The 18,672-nt window shown below is 36.2% G+C and overlaps 1 protein-coding gene across 1 annotated transcript in view; it reads left to right on the forward strand.

The window, feature by feature from the left end:
* Nucleotides 1-18,217, forward strand: part of dnai3 (dynein axonemal intermediate chain 3) — a 42,218-nt gene extending 24,001 nt beyond the window's left edge. Inside the window, exons 16-23 of the mRNA XM_061882863.1 lie at nt 4,468-4,488; nt 5,500-5,591; nt 9,140-9,200; nt 9,929-10,071; nt 10,266-10,473; nt 10,665-10,756; nt 14,921-15,025; nt 16,804-18,217. Coding sequence (XP_061738847.1) covers nt 4,468-4,488; nt 5,500-5,591; nt 9,140-9,200; nt 9,929-10,071; nt 10,266-10,473; nt 10,665-10,756; nt 14,921-15,025; nt 16,804-16,914 — 833 coding nt within the window. The 3' untranslated portion in view covers nt 16,915-18,217. The remainder of the gene's footprint in view (nt 1-4,467; nt 4,489-5,499; nt 5,592-9,139; nt 9,201-9,928; nt 10,072-10,265; nt 10,474-10,664; nt 10,757-14,920; nt 15,026-16,803) is intronic.
* Nucleotides 18,218-18,672: the final 455 nt, after the last annotated feature.

Genomic DNA, 18,672 nt, shown 5'->3' on the forward strand with positions numbered 1-18,672 from the left:
CTGAAAACAGCACTGCCAAAACCGGGTGTTGTGTCCCTTGAAAATGTAAACAATGTCAGCCATTTGGATGTAACTTTGATCCATCCACGATATACTCACATATCTACAAAACGTGCAAGTCCTAAGACAGTGGCTTTTACAGAGAGATTGTCCAACTGGAGCTGCAGCGCGAAGCAAGTGTGACCCCACGCTTGTTGCAGCTAGCTTTTCGTCGCGGACATCGAGGGACTGAAGTAAAGTCTCTAAACACGACTACAGTCTATAACACCACCAGAAAAAGAGGCTAGATTTGTTGCTAGTCGTTTTTTAATAAAGAAAAAGTCACAAAGTCTCTAAATAGATACTTAAAAAATTCTCAACATTGTACAATAAGCAGCAATAATTGAAAATGCAGCAAAACGATATACCCTAATACTTAATAAAAACACATACGTAATCAATTTCAAATTCATGCATACATTTTTTAAGCCTTTTCAAAGAAACTAATATCATACCAAACTAAGCAAATTATGCGATAATGTCATTGTGACAATGACCCCTCCCGCCCCTAACCAAGCTCCTACCGCCATGGGTATCTTGGCAATGTAGGGGAAAACCTAGACACCAAATAAACCTCTTCTTCTACTCCATCATTGTGAGTGGATTATGACATATTTATCTTGTCAAACGTCTTCTATTTTTAATTGATAGTTTGGCAAGCAACATTTAGGGTGAAATGCCACCACCTATAACATTGTTTTGTTTTGCTTAGATCAACCAATTGGAGTACAGAAAAATGCTGATGTTATTGCACACCTGGTAGCTGACGTTGTTAGTTGAATCTGATATCTGATTAGTTAAAGCTACAGCACCATTGCTAACATAGTTTAAGGTACATTGGCCAGCACTCTCTATTTTGAATGACTTGCGCAGATGATATTCTCTGGAGACGGTGGCAGAGAAGAGGACTGTGGAAAAACTACTGAGCATTATGGATGATGCCAGTCACCCTCTGCGTCCCATTATCAGTAGCAAGGGGGGCCTGTTCTGTGCTAGACTGCTTCACCCAAAGTGCATTGATTGATTGATTGATTGGAACTTTCATTAGTAGATTGCACAGTTCAGTACATATTCCGTACAATTGACCACTAAATGGTAACACCCGAATAAGTTTTTCGACTTGTTTATGTCGGGGTCCACGTTAATCAATTCATGGTAAAGGACTAAAGGACTGCAGGACAAATAGACTCAAAAACTCCTTTGTTCCACACGCCATCAGACTGTACAACTCCTCTCTGGGAGAGAGGGGGTACTAGGATGACAGGGGATGCAAAACAATAACATATACCCCCATTATTTATTATTTACTTTTCAAATTCGATATCAATTCTGTACACTGCTGCTGGAATTTTTATTTTCCTGAAGTAACTTTCCCTAAGAAATCACCAAAGTACTATCTATCTAGCAATCTATCTATCTATCTATCTGTCTGTCTCTATCTATCTATCTATCTATCTATCTATCTATCTATCTATCTATCTATCTATCTATCTATCTATCTATCTATCTAGCTATCTATCTATCTATCTATCTATCTATCTATCTATCTATCTATCTATCTATCTATCTATCTATCTATCTATCTATCTATCTATCTATCTATCCATCCATCCATCCATCTATCTATCTATCTATCCATCCATCCATCCATCCATCCATCCATCCATCCATCCATCCATCCATCCATCCATCCATCCATCTATCTATCTATCTATCTATCTATTAAAATTGCATAGAAAGTGAAATCTGATGGGACAAAAATACATATAGCCTACTGAAAGCAGTGCAGCCAAGAAACTCGCTATGAGATGAAGATAATAAACTGTTGGGAACAAATAGATTACATTTCATTGAACAAATACTAGAATTTAGGATGTAAGGCTCAATTTGAATTCTCCCTCCTACCCTTCCTTTTCTTGGATCGAGCATTTAGTGCCTTGGCAAAGTATTGAAAATAAGCCCCTATGCATACGGACGTCGCTTAAGTCTCGTCAGGTCATCAACCGTTGCCTTTTTGCCAGAAGTGAAGTAAGGCAGATGCAACAAATGTTTGTCTACTTTAAAGGCCTACTGAAATGAGATTTTCTTATTTAAACGGGGATAGCAGGTCCATTTTATGTGTCATACTTGATCATTTCGCGATATTGCCATATTTTTGCTGAAAGCATTTAGTAGAGAACATCGACAATAAAGTTCGCAACTTTTCAGATGTTTTTAGACACATTTACGAGGATAATTCTGGGAAATCCCTTATCTTTCTATTGTGTTGCTAGTGTTTTAGTGAGTTTAACAGTACCTGATAGTCGGAGGTGTGTGTCCACGGGTGTCTTGACGCCAGTGTCTCAGGGAAGTCGACGGCAGCTTTATGCACGGCACAAGCTCAGCTGATCTCCGGTAAGTGGCGACTTTTTACCACAATTTTCTCACCGAAACCTGCTGGTTGACATTCAGTCGGGATCCATGTTCGCTCGACCGCGCTCTGATCCATAGGAAAGTTTCACCTCCGGAAATTTTAAACAAGGAATCACCGTGTGTTTGTGTAGCTAAAGGCTAAAGCTTCCCAACTCCATCTTTCTACTTTGACTTCTTCAATATTGATTGAACAAATTGCAAAAGATTCAGCAACACAGATCTCCAAAATACTGTGTAATTATGCGATTAAAGCAGACGACTTTTAGCTGTGTGTGTGTGCAGCGCTCATATTTCCTAACAGTCCGTAACATCACGCGTACACATCATCATTACGGGACGTTTTCAAGAAGAAACTCCCGGGAAATTTAAAATTGCAATTTAGTAATCTAAAAAGGCCGTATTGGCATGTGTTGCGATGTTAATATTTCATCATTGATATATAAACTATCAGACTGCATGGTGGGTAGTAGTGGGTTTCAGTAGGCCTTTAAAGATACAGCACTATTGTTAACATAGTTTAAGTTACAATGGCCAGCACTCTTGATTCTGAATGACCTGCGCAGATTATATTCTCTGGAGACGGTGGCACAGAAGAGGACTGTGGAAAAACTACTGAGCATTATGGATGATGCCAGTCACCCTCTGCATACCATTACCAGTAGCCAGAGGAGCCTGTTCTGTGCTAGACTGCTTCATCCAAAGTGCATTGATTGATTGATTGGAAGTTTTATTAGTAGATTGCACAGTTCAATACATATTCCGTACAATTGACCACTAAATGGTAACACCCAAATACGTTTTTCAGCTTGTTTAAGTCGGGGTCCACATTAATCAATTCATGGGAAAGGACTAAAGGACTGCAGGACAAATAGACTCAAAAACTCCTTTTTTCCACACGCCATCCGACTGTACAACTTCTCTCTGGGAGAGAGGGGGTACTAGGATGACAGGGGATGCAAAACAATAACATATACCCCCATTATTTATTATTTACTTTTCAAATTCGATATCAATTCTGTACACTGCTGCTGGAATTTTTATTTTCCTGAAGTAACTTTCCTGAAGAAATCACTAAAGTACTATCTATCTAGCAATCTATCTATCTATCTATCTATCAATCTATCTATCTATCTATCTATGTATCTATCTATCTATCTATCTATCTATCCATCCATCCATCCATCCATCCATCCATCCATCCATCCATCCATCCATCCATCCATCCATCCATCCATCCATCCATCTATCTATCTATCTATCTATCTATCTATCTATCTATCTATCTATCTATCTATCTATCTATCTATCTATCTATCTATCTATCTATCTATCTATCTGTCTATCTATTAAAATTGCATAGAAAGTGAAATCTGATGGGACAAAAATACACAGCCTACTGAAAGCAGTGCAGCCAAGAAACTCGCTATGCGATGAAGATAATAAACTGTTGGGAACAAATAGATTAAATTTCATTGAACAAATACTCAAATTTAGGATGTAAGGCTCAATTTGAATTTTCCTTCCTCTCCTTCCTCCCCTTCCTTCTCTTGGATCGAGCATCTAGTGCATTGGTGAAGTATTGAAAATACGCCCCTATGCATACGGACGTCGCTTGAGTCTCATCAGGTCATCAACCCTTGCCGTTTACCAGCAGTGAAGTAAGGCTGATGCAACAAATGTTTGTCTACTTTAAAGATGCTGTGATACAGGATATTCGACCTTATTCGTGCTCTTCTTATTTATTTTTGCCTATCTTTATTAAGAAGAAGACCATTTAGAAGACAGTTTTGGCGAAATATGCATGTGCTGGTGTATCAGCTTGTAATAGCTTAAGTGTGTTTTGTTGTGTGTTTGTGTTTAAAGCCAATATTAAAATACTGTAGCTAAGGTTTGAAATCTGACTAAAACCACAAGTGTCGTCATTTAGAAAACAATTAATTATGCTTATTACTCACATAAGTACGCTTCTCTAGATTTTTGTTCTGCCATCTTTTTCCCCGCACTCGATAGTGTAAGGAGGGCAGTTTAGCCCGGTTGGTAGAGTGGCCGTGCCAGCAACTTGAGGGTTCGAGGTTCGATCCCCGCTTCTGCCATCCTAGTCACTACTGTTGTGTTCTTGGGCAAGACAATTTACCCACCAGCCCCCAGTGCCACCCACACTGCTTTAAATGGAATTTAGATATTGGGTTTCAGTATGTAAAAGCGCTTTGAGTCACTAGAGAAAAGCGCTATATAAATATACTTCACTTCACTTCCCTACTTCACGTCAAGGGTGGTACTTCGCCGTTCTCCTTCCCTGCCGGATAATTCAAATGCCCCTTGATTGACGTGAACATGCAAAAACAAGGAGGGAGGGTAAAACAAAGGGGGGAAGAGGTAGTCCAATTGAGCCTAAATGTAGGTACAGTAAATGGGTTTCTAATACTGTTTAGCCCAGCTGAGAAGGCCTTTCCACTGCTTATAGTAATTGAAGGGCTATTGTAAGATCTGTAAAAGCGCCACAACCAGGGGAAGTAGATTGGGAAGATATGAGATTAGGTAATGTGATCATACTTTCAAGGAACCAATCTATTACAGTAATTGAGGAGCTTCACAACCAAGGGAAGTAGATTGGGTGGATATGAGATTAAGTAATGCAATCGGACTTTCAAGAACCCATCTAGTTGAGTACAGTAAAAGGAACTGTCAAGGTAACAGCGATGGAGTAATTGAACAGTCCTGTCTTGTCTCAGACTTTTTGGCTTTTGTAATGGAGAGCTGTCCCATCATGTGCACATTATCATCCATTTGGCTACATCATACCACTGTTGCTTTATCATACCACTGCTGCTATCACCATTACCTCTTAACTTTCCTCTCCTCACAAACATTTTCTCACCAGGTAAGATTACTTAGCCAGATGCAGAAATGTATGTAGTTTTGCATCCCTCTTCAATGTTTTCTTGCTAAATTACGAAATACTAAACGTTAAAAGGAGAAACATGGCTTGTTTTTCTGACATTTTAACATGTGTTTTAATTCATCAAGAAATTGCTGAAGACCATGAAGAAATTCCGGACTACAGCCAACTACAAGTGCCCTCAGGCAAAGGCCTTGCAGCTCTGGAAGATGTAAATACCAAGATTTTTATTGGAACAAGGGTAAATATTCCTGAATATTCACCCTCAGTGTAGATGTCTTTGATTATTTTTGGGGGGGCAATAACTTTCTTTTGTCCAAAGTAATATTATGTGATTAGCAAAATGAACCTCACTGTGTGAATGCTGTCTCTATGTCATGATCTTACATGACAGTTTGGACTTGTTTGGTTCTTTATTTTCCTGTTTGATCTAATTTCCTGTCTTGTTTTAGTAGCATTTCCTGTTTAGTCTCAGTATTTTTTCGTGGCACATAAACCTTGTGTTCCTTGTCTGGCCAGCACACTTGTTCCACATTTTTAATTTGTATTCTTTAGTTCCACCTTGTTCCATCCTTCACTGCTTCTTCACTAACTAGTAGGGCTGCAAATATTTGAGTGTCCCACAATTCAATTCAATATAGATTCTTGGGGTCGGGATTCAATAATATATCTATTTTTTCGATTCAACTCAATTCTCGATTCAAAAAAGATGTTTTTCCGATTCAAAACGATTCTGGATTCATTCAATACATAGGATTTCAGCAGGATCTACCCAAGTCTGCTGATATGCTAGCAGAGTAGTAGATTTTTTTTTATAGCTTTTATAATTATAAAGGACAATGTTTTATCAACTGATTGCAATAATGTAATTTTTTTTAACTATTAATCAAACCAAAAATAAGACTTTTTTTTATCTTTGTGAAAACATTGGACACAGTGTGTTGTCAAGCTTATGAGATGCGATACAAGTGTAAACCACTGTGACACTATTGTTCTTTTTGGAAATTTTTTATAAATGTCTAATGATAATGTAAATGAGGGATTTTTAATCACTGCTATGCTGAAATTATAACTAAAAGTGATACAGTTGTTGATAATATTCATTTTTGTTTCACTACTTTTGGTTTGTTGTGTGTCGTGTTTGTGTCTTCTCTCAATTGCTCTGTTTATTGCAGTTCTGAGTGTTGCTGGGTCAGGTTTGGTTTTGGAATTGGATTGCATTGTTATGGTATTGCTGTGTAGTGTTTTGTTGCATTGATAAAAAAATAAAACATTTAAATATATAAAAAATAAATAAATAAAATGAAAAATAAAAAAATATTTTTTTTTAAAAATGAGAACCGATTTCGAATCGCACAACGCATTCGATTTGATTCATATTCAAATCAATTTTTTTTCCACACCCCTACTAACTAGTGCTGGGTTGTATTTTTAGTATATGCCCTGGGCCGTTAAAAAAAACCTTTTGCGGCCGACAGTTATTTTTTAACAGCCCAGGGCATATAATAAAAATACTATTACAAAAAAAAAAAAAAAAAGTGGAATAAAAGACCAAACAGGAAATGTAACAAGTAAAAGTTGTAATGTTGACTCTAATAACAAAGCTGCTGTGCAATATGTTTTTTTTTAATTTTATTTTAAAGCTATCATTGCTAAAAAAAAAAAAAAAAAATGAATCAAATCAATGTTGCTATGAATTATTGACCTATTTAAGGATCCATGTTCTTGTGATTTGTCGTTTAAGTTTATTACAACATGATACATCACAGTTTTTTCTGTGTATGGCATAAAAAAAGTTTTCTTTGACAAAAAGTATAACAAATAATAAAAACTTATAATCAACAGATAGATCTGAAGAAAATATGTGACTTGTTTTCTTACTGTCCTTTATAGATCCCCAAGAATTTTAGTAGTCATTGCGCAAAAAATAATAATGAATCAATGTTGTTATGAATTATTGTACAATTATTTGACATAACATTTTCTACTTTGAATTTTTTTAGGGGAAATGTTGCAAATTTTGGTTTTGCCTTAAAAAACAGGTTTGACAAAAAGGTCATAAAGCATTAAAAAAACCTTATATTGACAAATAGACCTTAAGTTGACCTAGTGTTTTAAGCATTGAAAAAAAAAGACGTATTTATAAAATTATATATAACATATTTATGACTGATACCCTCTTGGGTCCCCGGGACCAAACTTGAAGGGAGCCCTAAAGGTTAAAAAATATATGTGTTTGTGTATGTATATATAAATAGTATACATATATATATGTGTGTGTGCCAGTTATTACTGTGATTAATTACCGGTTATTAATTGCTTGTATAAATAACAAGTAACAAGCAAGTCATTGATTTGCTCAACACTTAGCGACAAAAAGTATAGTAAAAATTCAGTGCAGACTTTTAAAGTCTTTGCAAAAATATCGCAAAGTATGTCGTAGGTACAGATGTCCAGACAGCAAATAATAACCGCCGCAAGTGCTTTGGAACGGGGAAGAGGCTCAGAGCAGCACCCGTCACTGCTCGTTTAGGACAGTACTGCTGCGTGTCTCCAAGAAACAAAAAAGTCTCCAATACCACCAAAGGTTGCCAAGAGGATTGGAAAGTCGCCAGATTTGGCAACAAAGTCGCCAAGCTGGCAACACTGCATGCAGTGACTGTCCATTTAGAAATTAATGTTTTTAACGGATCTGTGGTGAACGCAGGTATACTGCCACTAGCAAAGTTTGTTGTGATCTGTTACTGCCTATGTAGCATTTATGTGAGCGATGCCATCCTCACGTTCATGTTTAGATTTAAGATGCTATTTTAAAGTTGATGGATGCCGATGATAGTTTTTTTTGCTGCAATACTAACTTATTACCGCAGTATTTTCTAAAGTTCAGATGGATTTAGTTTAAAATTTACATGTAAATGTTGAATGTAAACCTAAATGTTAAATATAAATCTCAATGTTTAATGTAAATATCTAATCGAAATGTGAGCGCTAAATGTTAAATCTAAAGCTAAATCTAAAAAGGAGCTCTAAATCTCTTGCCAAGTGTAAAACATTTGATACATTTTTAATTCTATGAGTCTATGAGGCACATTTTTATCCAGGCTCTCACCAGTTTTCTGTGGGTACTGCCTTAGATTATGTACCTCAAAATTTGGATAAAATCTGTCCTGTTTTTTTTTTGTGTGATTTGATTGGCAACACTAAATTGGCCCTAGTGTGTAAATGTGAGTGTGAATGTTGTCTGTCTATCTGTGTTGGCCCTGCGATGATGTGGCGACTTGTCCAGGGTGTACACCGCCTTCTGCCCGATTGTAGCTGAGATAGGCTCCAGCGGCCCCCGTGACCATGAATGGAGTAAGCGGTAGAAAATGGATGGATGGATGGATGGATGTTCAACCATGTCTTCTTTCCGTTTGTAGAAACAAGAAAATGGAGACACAAGTTATTTTGTAAACACAAATATAGGATGTGAACAGATTATCTGTAACAGCTGAAATATGGAAAGCGTGCAAGATTAAATAAGATTTGATTCTTCTCAAACTGCTTTTTGAGTTTGTTATATACTTTCAAAATAACTGAACACTTTTGAGTGTTAATATGTATTGTTTACTACTTATCAAATTGACTGCTGTGAAAAGGGTCATGAAAAAACCTTAAGCAAATGGTGGCATAAGATTTGTCCACGTATTGCACAATTTTAATTCGCTTCTCTTTGGACGACTTATTTTCTTTGGAAAAAATGTCTCCCAAATGAATTCCATTCAACCTAATGTATATTTCTGTGTCCAGGATGGGGAGATTGTTTACACTGACTGGAAACTGGAGAAAAATGACCTTGATCAACTAATTTGTGAGTTAATAAGCTTGTCAAGAACAATTAAATAGAACGAGAGCAATTTGGAAAGTTTTATTTTCACTATATATTACACAGTGGTACCTCGGTTCAGAAAGGTCTAATGCAGATCGAATCGTTCAAAATAGTACACATCTAATTATTCCATTCTAGAAACTCAAAAATTGTATTACACCCTTTAGAGAATTATTGAAGTTTTCCTCTCAGGAAAAAAATTTCAAATACATAGAAATTACTCTTGTTGGCTAAGACGGCGACTAGTCGTAATGGAGAAGGGGAAAGGAGAGAGAGATACATTGAAGCCATCTTTGTAGTTATTTCTAGAATTCTGTAGTGTTTCTCAATTTTTTTTTATCAAAGTGATGACACTTGTAACATTCTTTGGCTCCTTGCTGGCTTATTTTGAAGCTATGTACTCATGGCTGGGAGTTGAGAACAGGCTAACAAATGTAAGTTTTGGAATAAAGATATGTTAAGAACACAATTGGACTCATGCAGTGTATTAATAATGCCAAAAGATACGCAGGTAAATGGATTAGTTTGTAAGGTGCAATGTTTGTGAACATGATAACCGAGAAAAATGAAAAACCTTTCATACAAAAAGTGGGTTGTACAAAAACCAAGTTACCTCTGTAATTATACTCGTTACTAATGAACTAGTCCGTTACAACTCAGTAAAACACATGATTCTGAATGTTAACCACCAACTATTTTTGTCTGTCCAGATCCCAAACCTCTTTGTAGTTTTAGAATCCATCCCTGCTTGGTGAATACAATTGACCGCTCACCCTTTTTTAAAGACATCGTTTTGACTGGAACTTCACTGTATGGAAGCTGCAATATTGCCATATGGAAGGAGGGAGTGTTGGTAAAAATAATTACAATTTTAACTGAACAAAGGCTTTTAACTATTCGTTCATTGCTCTGGATTGTGACTGAAAATAGACATCAAAGGGCATTTAAAAAAAAAAAATGTATTAGCAAATGTTTTTTTAATCACCTAAGATTGTATTAAACTTTTAAAGTTGACCTATTTTTACATTTTTGCTAACCAACCTTCAGGACGGCCCTCTTTTTCTGATGCCAACCTTGGAGGGGCATTGTACAGTGGCATGCTGGTCTTTGACTCGGCCAGCAGTTTTTTTTGTTGGTAAAGGAGATGGAAAAATTGAGGTGTGGAACTTACTGCAGAAAACTGGAGAAGCTGTCCACGTGCAAGAACACATGACTAATGGCAAAATAACCTGCATCAAACCATGGACTGTCTCCTGTGAGTCTTGTAGAGACACTTTTATATACTCTCATAAACCACATCACTTCAGGCACACTTAGATTCACACCTATGCACAATTTAGAGTTAAATTTACAAGATCTACACAGAAAAACTCTACAGTTAACATTAGAGTTGGTTTATTTCTCAGTTATGTTTGGAAGTTTATTTGTATATCTTTGTGCCTACAGCAAAGCAGCACTTTCTGGCTGTGGCTGACGATGTTGGAATACTCCGTGTATTTCAAATTCCGCCTGTTTACTACATTGCTCCAAGAAATGAGGTAAGGCTGACGTAGTCCATATTATTTAAACAAAGATTCTTGATAAAGTATACTGGATCACACATTTGGTTGAAGTTTAATTCGAACATGTATTCATTGTCAATATGATACATCACATATTTTACATATTGTGATTTAGATTTTTTTTTCTTAACATGTCCAAAAAGGAGTATGAAGAAGCAAAGTTTATTTAATCCTATTCCTTTTCTACTTCCCAACAACACATATGTTCTCTTCCTGTTCTTAATTTGTACACAATATACATGAATTCATTCTTAATACAACAGCTCTCTTCATAAATAGTTAAGTAATAGGTAAGTCAGTTGTTATTCAATTAATGAGATTAATAATATCTGATTTTCAATAAGTTCATGATGTTTTCCGTAATTCTTCTTCTTTGTACTTTACAAACACTTGAAGCTTGAACAGGCCCTTAAAGTAAATCCCATTAGTACATTGTTTGGCTTCTTTGCAAAATTCATTCCATAATTTAGTACCTCATACTGATATGCTGTCGGTCATACGTGTTCTGTAGGTTTTAAATGTTGTACATGCATGTTCCCGGTTTTCTGTCCATCACCTATGTCATGTTTCGCAAGTCCGCACGCACACAGACACACACACTCTTCCCTCCAGCCCTCAGCAAACCAGTGTCGACGAATTAAAAATAAGACTAAAAGTTGTCGGAAACAAAATCCAATCATATTAAATTTTGTCTTGAAATTAAGTGAGACAAGTTCGGAATATATCCAATAAAAGTTATTTAATAGCGTACAATATTTGAGAGGGAGAATGTTAGCAACAAATGAGAGCCAATCAGGTCCTTTTCATTGTGAAATAAGGAAGTTTATTTTTTCACCCACAGCATCAAAACAAAAAGGCGATGATTTAACATGTTGTACATTGCAATATGTTAACACCTGGAAGAAAGTAAAGAGGACACACTTTATTTTTGATGCTATTTGATGCCATTAGCAGGCGAGCCCTCGATGGTGACATCTACACAACTGTAAGTTAAAGCTGTGTGTATTTGCTGCTTCAGGTGTTCTGTCAAAATGAGCTGTTTAGTCAAAAAGAGCTGTCATATGCTATTACTGTTTTAAGGTGATGAAAAGGAATATGTAGGCTACCATTATTTGCGTCACAGTGAAATTCCTCACGCTGCAAGTGTCTACATGCTTACTGGTCAGAGAACACAATAAATAAATATAATTTAAAAGAACAGGAGAAACTGATTACTCTTGGTTAGTTAGTACAGTACAACACAACTTGAAAAAAAAGGCCCTATAATTAAGAAACATTGGTATCTAGTATATGCTGTCAACATGCCGAGGACCAAGAAATACGACCAGGGCTCCCACAACATCAGCGTTATAGTGAGTGGATTTTTCATGCTGATTTTTTGCTGTTTTTATCTGCCACACGTGGAAAGCCGGTCCTTGAAAATAATGCATACATTAAACCTGGTGGGGAAAAAAGGTTGGGGATCCCTGCTGTACAGTACACGCAAAATCGTCATTTAATTAAAGCGGTCTGCACCACTTTACAATGGTACATACAGTCCTTGTAAATTACATGCAAAGCGCCCACTAATAGTGCTAATAGTGCAGGCTATTTTATAGATTGCTGTTTAGTGTATGGTATTTGGTTTTTAGTATGTCAGGCCGATACTGTAGCTAACAACAACATTGTTAAAGGTCTACTGAAATGAGATTTTCCTATTTAAACGGGGATAGCAGGTCCATTCTATGTGTCATACTTGATCATTTCGCGATATTGCCATATTTTTGCTGAAACGATTTAGTGGAGAACATCCACGATAAAGTTCGCAACTGGAGAAAAGCCCTGCCTCTACCGGAAGTCGCAGACGATGACGTCACACGTGTGGGGCCTCCTCACATCTTTACATTGTTTTTAATGGGAGCCTCCAACAAAAAGTGCTATTCGGACCGAGAAAACGATAATTTCCTCATTAATTTGAGCGAGGATGAAAGATTCGTGTTTGAGGATATTGATAGCGACGGACTAAAAAAAAAAAATAAAAAAAATAAAAAAAATTGCATTGAGACGGATTCATATGTTTTTAGAGACATTTACTAGGATAATTCTGGGAAATCCCTTACCTTTCTTTTGTGTTGCTAGTGTTTTAGTGAGTTTAACAGTACCTGATAGTCGGAAGTGTACGTCTACGGCCAGGTGTTGATGAGCAGTGTCTCGGGGAAGTTGACGGCAGCTGTACGGGATGCGCAAGCTCAGCTGATATCCGGTACGAAGCGACTTTTTAACCACAATTTTCTCACCGAAACCTGCTGGTTGACAAGTGGTCGGGATCCATGTCCGCTGTGATCCATAGGAAAGTTTCAACTCCGTGAATTTTACACAAGGAATCACAGTGTGTTTGTGTGGCTAAAGGCTAAAGCTTCCCAACTCCGTCTTTCTACTTTGACTTCTCCAATATTAATTGAACAAATTGCAAAAGATTCAGGAACGCAGTTCTCCAAAATACTGTGTAATTATGCCGTTAAAGCAGACGACATTTAGCTGTGTGTGTGCGTAGCGCTCATACTTCCTAAAAACCCGTGATGTCTTGCGTACACGTTATTATTACATGACATTTTCAAGACGAAACTCCCGGGAAATTTAAAATTGCAATTTAGTAAACTAAAAAGGCCGTATTGGCATGTGTTGCAATGTTAATATTTCATCATTGATATATAAACTATCAGACTGCATGGTGGGTAGTAGTGGGTTTCAGTAGGCCTTTGATAATAAGGCAATGTTAGTACTGTATTAGCACAAACAAAAAGTGCGAGAGTATGATGGAACAGCGTGTACACATGATGCCCCCTTCACATATCTGACTGCCCCCTCATATATGCCTTCCGAGAATCGGCCCTGTTGTACATTCTTGGGTAGCAGGTTATCATTTTCTTTGTGCATGTGTTTTAGCTGTTTGCAAATGCACCAAATCATTGAAATTCAAAATTTTGGGTTTTAAAAATTAAAGATTAGTGTGTTCTCTGTATCCAGCATTATGTATTATTCTAACTGACCTTTTTTTGGAACACGGTTAGTGAATGAAGTGGACTTTTGTAATTATTTCCCCATATTTCTACACAATAACTTAGATATGGTAACACCAGCAGGCAGTAAAGAGTGTAGAGTGAGTTTTGGACTAGAACATATTTTTCTTTATTCATTATAAAGATATTTCTTGCCACCTTATGTTGCATATATTTACATTAAATTTTTGGTTAATTTCTTCATCTATTATTGCACCCACAAATGTGATTTATTTTACTCTTTTGATATCTGCTTCATCTATTTGTATTCGTGTTTGACTTTCTCTTCTACTGTTAGTCGATAACCTGTTTTTGTCAAACCATCTGTTTTTATTTTGTTAATTTTTTTCTGTTATTAATTGTATTAGTTTTTGTGTGCTCTCTGCTGAGTCGCCTAGAACAGTGGTTCTCAACCCTTTTTCAGTGATGTACCCCCTGTGAACAGTTTTTTAATTCAAGTACCCCCTATTCAGAGCAAAGAATTTTTGGTTGAAAAAAAGAGATAAAGAAGTAAAGTACAGCACTATGTCATCAGTTTCTGATTTATTAAATTGTATAACAGTGCAAAATATTGCTCATTTGTAGTGGTCTTTTTGAACTATTTGGAAAAAAAGATATAAAAATAACTAAAAACTTGTTGGAAAAAAAAAGTGATTCAATTATAAATATTTCTACACATAGAAGTAAAGTGCCCTCTGTGGGGATTGTAATAGAGATCCATCTGGATTCATGAACTTAATTCTAAACATTTCTTCACAAAAAAAGAAATCTTTAACATCAATATTTATGGAACATGTCCACAAAAAATCTAGCTGTCAACACTGAATATTGCATTGTTGCATTTATTTTTACAGTTTATGAACTTGCATTCATATTTTGTTGAAATATTATTCAATAAATATATTTATAGAGGATTTTTGAATTGTTGCTATTTTTAGAATAGTAAAAAAAAATCTCACGTACCCCTTGGCATACCTTAAAATACCCCCAGGGGTACACGTACCCCCATTTGAGAACCACTGGCCTAGAAGATCCTTACTGCAACCTTGTTTGTCTTTATTTTGTTTTCAAACCGTTTCATTTCTCCTGCATATGTGTGCAGAGGGTGAACATGGGCAAATGCATTCAGCAGCAGCAAGAGAGGCTGAACGATCTTTTAAGGAGGAGAGAGTTGTGGCAAAACCAGCCAGCACCTGAAGGGAAGAAAGTGGTGAGATTCATATTCTTGACTGTAGTTTTGGTGTGCGCTACAATATTTTACTTAGGAGATGACTTGGATATACTGCAACAATCTGGCAGATAATAACCCCCCCCCTAAGTGTGAGCACCAGCTCAGTGTGGCTATTAGTTTGGCCATCACAGTGTGTGGAGTTGGCAAGTTCTCCTCACGCACACGTGAGTTTTCTTGAGTCCTGCAGCTTAGACCCACATACAAGAACAGGTTTGGTTAATTGGAAATTGTCTGAATGTGAGCGGAATGATTGAGTATATGTGTCCTGTGATAGGCTGGGGACCAGTCTGGTTTGTACCACACACCTAGTGCCCGAAGTCAAATACAGACAATGAATGGATGGGTGGATAGTTATTCAAAGCCAGACCCAATTAATAAATACATTGATACAAGAGTGCCCATTTATTTGTCTGTTGATCTTAGAAACAGAATTGTTTGATGTATGTACTTGATGACATACATGGTAAAAAAACAATGAATTGCAGTTTTTTTGTGGGGATGTTCCCAATCAGGGTTTTTTGATGCCGATATCAATACCGACCGATACTGACAACATGGATTAACTCTAACTTTTTTAATGTATGTATGGTAAGTGCTATTGACATTGTAAACTTATCAACACAATCTGTGAAGGCACCATTAATGCTGAAAGGTACATACAGGTTTTGGAGCAACATATGATGCCATCCAAGCAATGTTATCTTGGACGCCCCTGTTTATTTCAGCAAGACAATGCCAAGCAATGTGTTAAAACGGCGTGGCTTCGTAATAAAAGTGTGCAGGTACTAGACTGACCTGCCTGTAGTCCAGACCTGCGTCCCATTGAAAATGTGTGGCGCAATATAAAGCTTAAAATACCACAGCGAAGACACCGGGCTGTTGAACAACTTAAGCTGTACATCAAGCAAGAATCGGAAAAAATTCCACCTGAAAAGCTTCAAAAATTGGTCTCCTCAGTTCCCAAACATTTACTGAGTGTTGTTAAAAGGAAAGGCCATGTGACACAGTGGTAAAATGACCCAGTGCCTACTTAATGATTATTTGCAAAAACTATTTTTTTCCTCAGTTTGAACATAAAATATCTTGTCTTTGCAGTCTATTTGATTGAATATAAGTTGAAAAGGATTTAAAAATCATTGTATTCTGTTTTTATTTACGGATTACACAACGTGCCAACTTCACTGGTTTTGGGTTTTGTACAACATATATCTACTACCTTTTTAAATGATTTGGAATTTGCCCTCAAAGTTTTCCTGTTCCCTGGGTTTGTAATTATAACTAAAACAACAACAAAAATGATTTAAAAAAAAAATATATATATAGACTTAATCACTTGAGTATCGATCATATACTGACACTACTCTTGGTATCGACACCAACAATTTATAGATCGATCCACCTTCCTCTAACATATTGTGCATTGTCTCCAACAATTCTGACACACTAAGAGTTGCTGTTCATATCTGCTTAGTTTCTGCTGCAACACAGTTCCATTTACACTTCTTAAAGTTCACTACGCTCTTATTTATTGGTGTCACTTCAAGTTAGTGTAGCTATTAGCAAGAATTCATCAGCAATGGCGATCATGTACTTTCGATCGGCACATCGCTAGATTTTAGGTTTTGTTTTTTTATTCTCAATAAATAACAGTGTCAGAAGAATATTTTCCATAGGGAGGAAAAGTATCAATGTGATTGTGACACAGCGTTATACAAATGCCTCATGTTCAAAGGGTTCATTTTTCTTTTTCAAAGACAACTGAGAAGCCAGGGTCACCTTCAGAAGAACCAGATGAGATGAAAGAGTACGATGATTTTCTGGTGCTAGAAGAGAACGTCCTGCAAGGCATGGGATTGACACCATAGTGTGGTGGGCAGCATGGTTTGTTTCACTAAACTATTTTTATTAACATGCCCTCTCGATACAACACATACAGTAATTGTTCTTTGGAAAATGTGTATGTATTTATTGTAAACACTTAATTTTTCTCATATTTCAACACTAAAATGTGTATCACTAATGTTTGCTGTGGCTATATTTTACAAAAAACATACTGTAAATGGTCCTAAACGTGAAAATAATATAGTTCCAAAAATGAACAAACTGATTCATCATGTCATCAATAGTCCCTCTTTGGGGGCTTCATTGGTCACCAGTGTATTTTTATCCCCCCCAGCCACAGATGTGAGATTTGGTTTCTGGGCAATGTGATCCAGTCGTGCTCTTTTTTTCATCGCTCTTCAATGTTAGAGCCTGGCTTTGTCAAACATTTGACATTTGAAGGAAGTCATTTTAAGGCTGCTTTAATTTCATGATGTTTATCTGTTGTTGATAGGCCTCTCAATATATAAAGTTATTATTCCTGGACCATCACATGCTGTTGATAGACTTAGACTTACACAAACTTTATTGACCCACAAAGGAAATTGTTCCACACAGTAACTGAGTTTCAACGGATGGAAAGGGTAAGGTTGCAAATGATAATGCAGGTATTAAGTAAACAAAAAATGTACCATAGTAGCAATATAAAATATGCAGTACCGTATTTTTCGGAGTATAAGTCGCTCCGGAGTATAAGTCACACCTGCCGAAAATGCATAATAAAGAAGGAAAAAAAATATGTATAAAAGTCACACTGGAGTATAAGTCGCATTTTTGGGGGAAATTTATTTGATAAAACCCAACACCAAGAATAGACTTTTGAAAGGCAATTTAAAATAAATAAAGAATAGTGAACAACAGGCTGATTAGGTGTATGTTATATGACGCATAAATAACCAACTAAGAACATGCCTTGTATGTTAACGTAACATATTATGGTAAGAGTCATTCAAATAACTATAACATATAGAACATGCTATACATTTACCAAACAATCTGTCACTCCTAATCGCTAAATCCGATGAAAGCTTATACGTTTAGTCTCTTACGTGAATGAACTAAATAATATTATGTGATATTTTACGGTAATGTGTTAATAATTTCACACATAAGTCGCTCCTGAGTATAAGTTGCACCCCCGAACAAACTATGAAAAAAACTGCGACTAATAGTCCGAAAAATACGGTATATAATATATACTGTTTTATTATAGCATATTATATGTTTGTATGTAAATAATGTTAATTAATATATATATTAATTATCTTGATTTAGGTGAGTAGTGTCCTGTGGTGTGCTGCATTTTGGCCTTTATTGGTGTGATGATAATTTGCATATGAAAATGAAACAATAACATTGTTATGTCAATCAAATTGTTAATTAAAATAAATGTGTAAATGTTGGTCTCCTTCTGTTTGTTTAGCTTCTTCCTGTTAGCATATCTGAACAACAAACCAACTGGCAAATTGAAAAATGTGTTATTTTATTTCTCATTCAAATGATGTCCTTCTTTCAAGACTGTACGTTCTACATTTTAGTCTCCATAATTTTGTTGTAGTCCTTGTAAAGATGGTACATGTAAAAGTAATACATTTAGGAAAATATATTATTTTGTCCCATATGGTCAAGGTAGCTGAGTTCAAATGTCAGATCATTCTTAACATGTTCCTGGCAACTACTTACTGTTTTCAAACAGCTTTCTAATGTTCAAATCAAGAACCGTATTGACTTTCAAAGATATT

This window comes from Nerophis ophidion, linkage group LG22 (genome assembly GCF_033978795.1).
Source record: "Nerophis ophidion isolate RoL-2023_Sa linkage group LG22, RoL_Noph_v1.0, whole genome shotgun sequence".
In the NCBI taxonomy this organism is placed as follows: domain Eukaryota; kingdom Metazoa; phylum Chordata; class Actinopteri; order Syngnathiformes; family Syngnathidae; genus Nerophis; species Nerophis ophidion.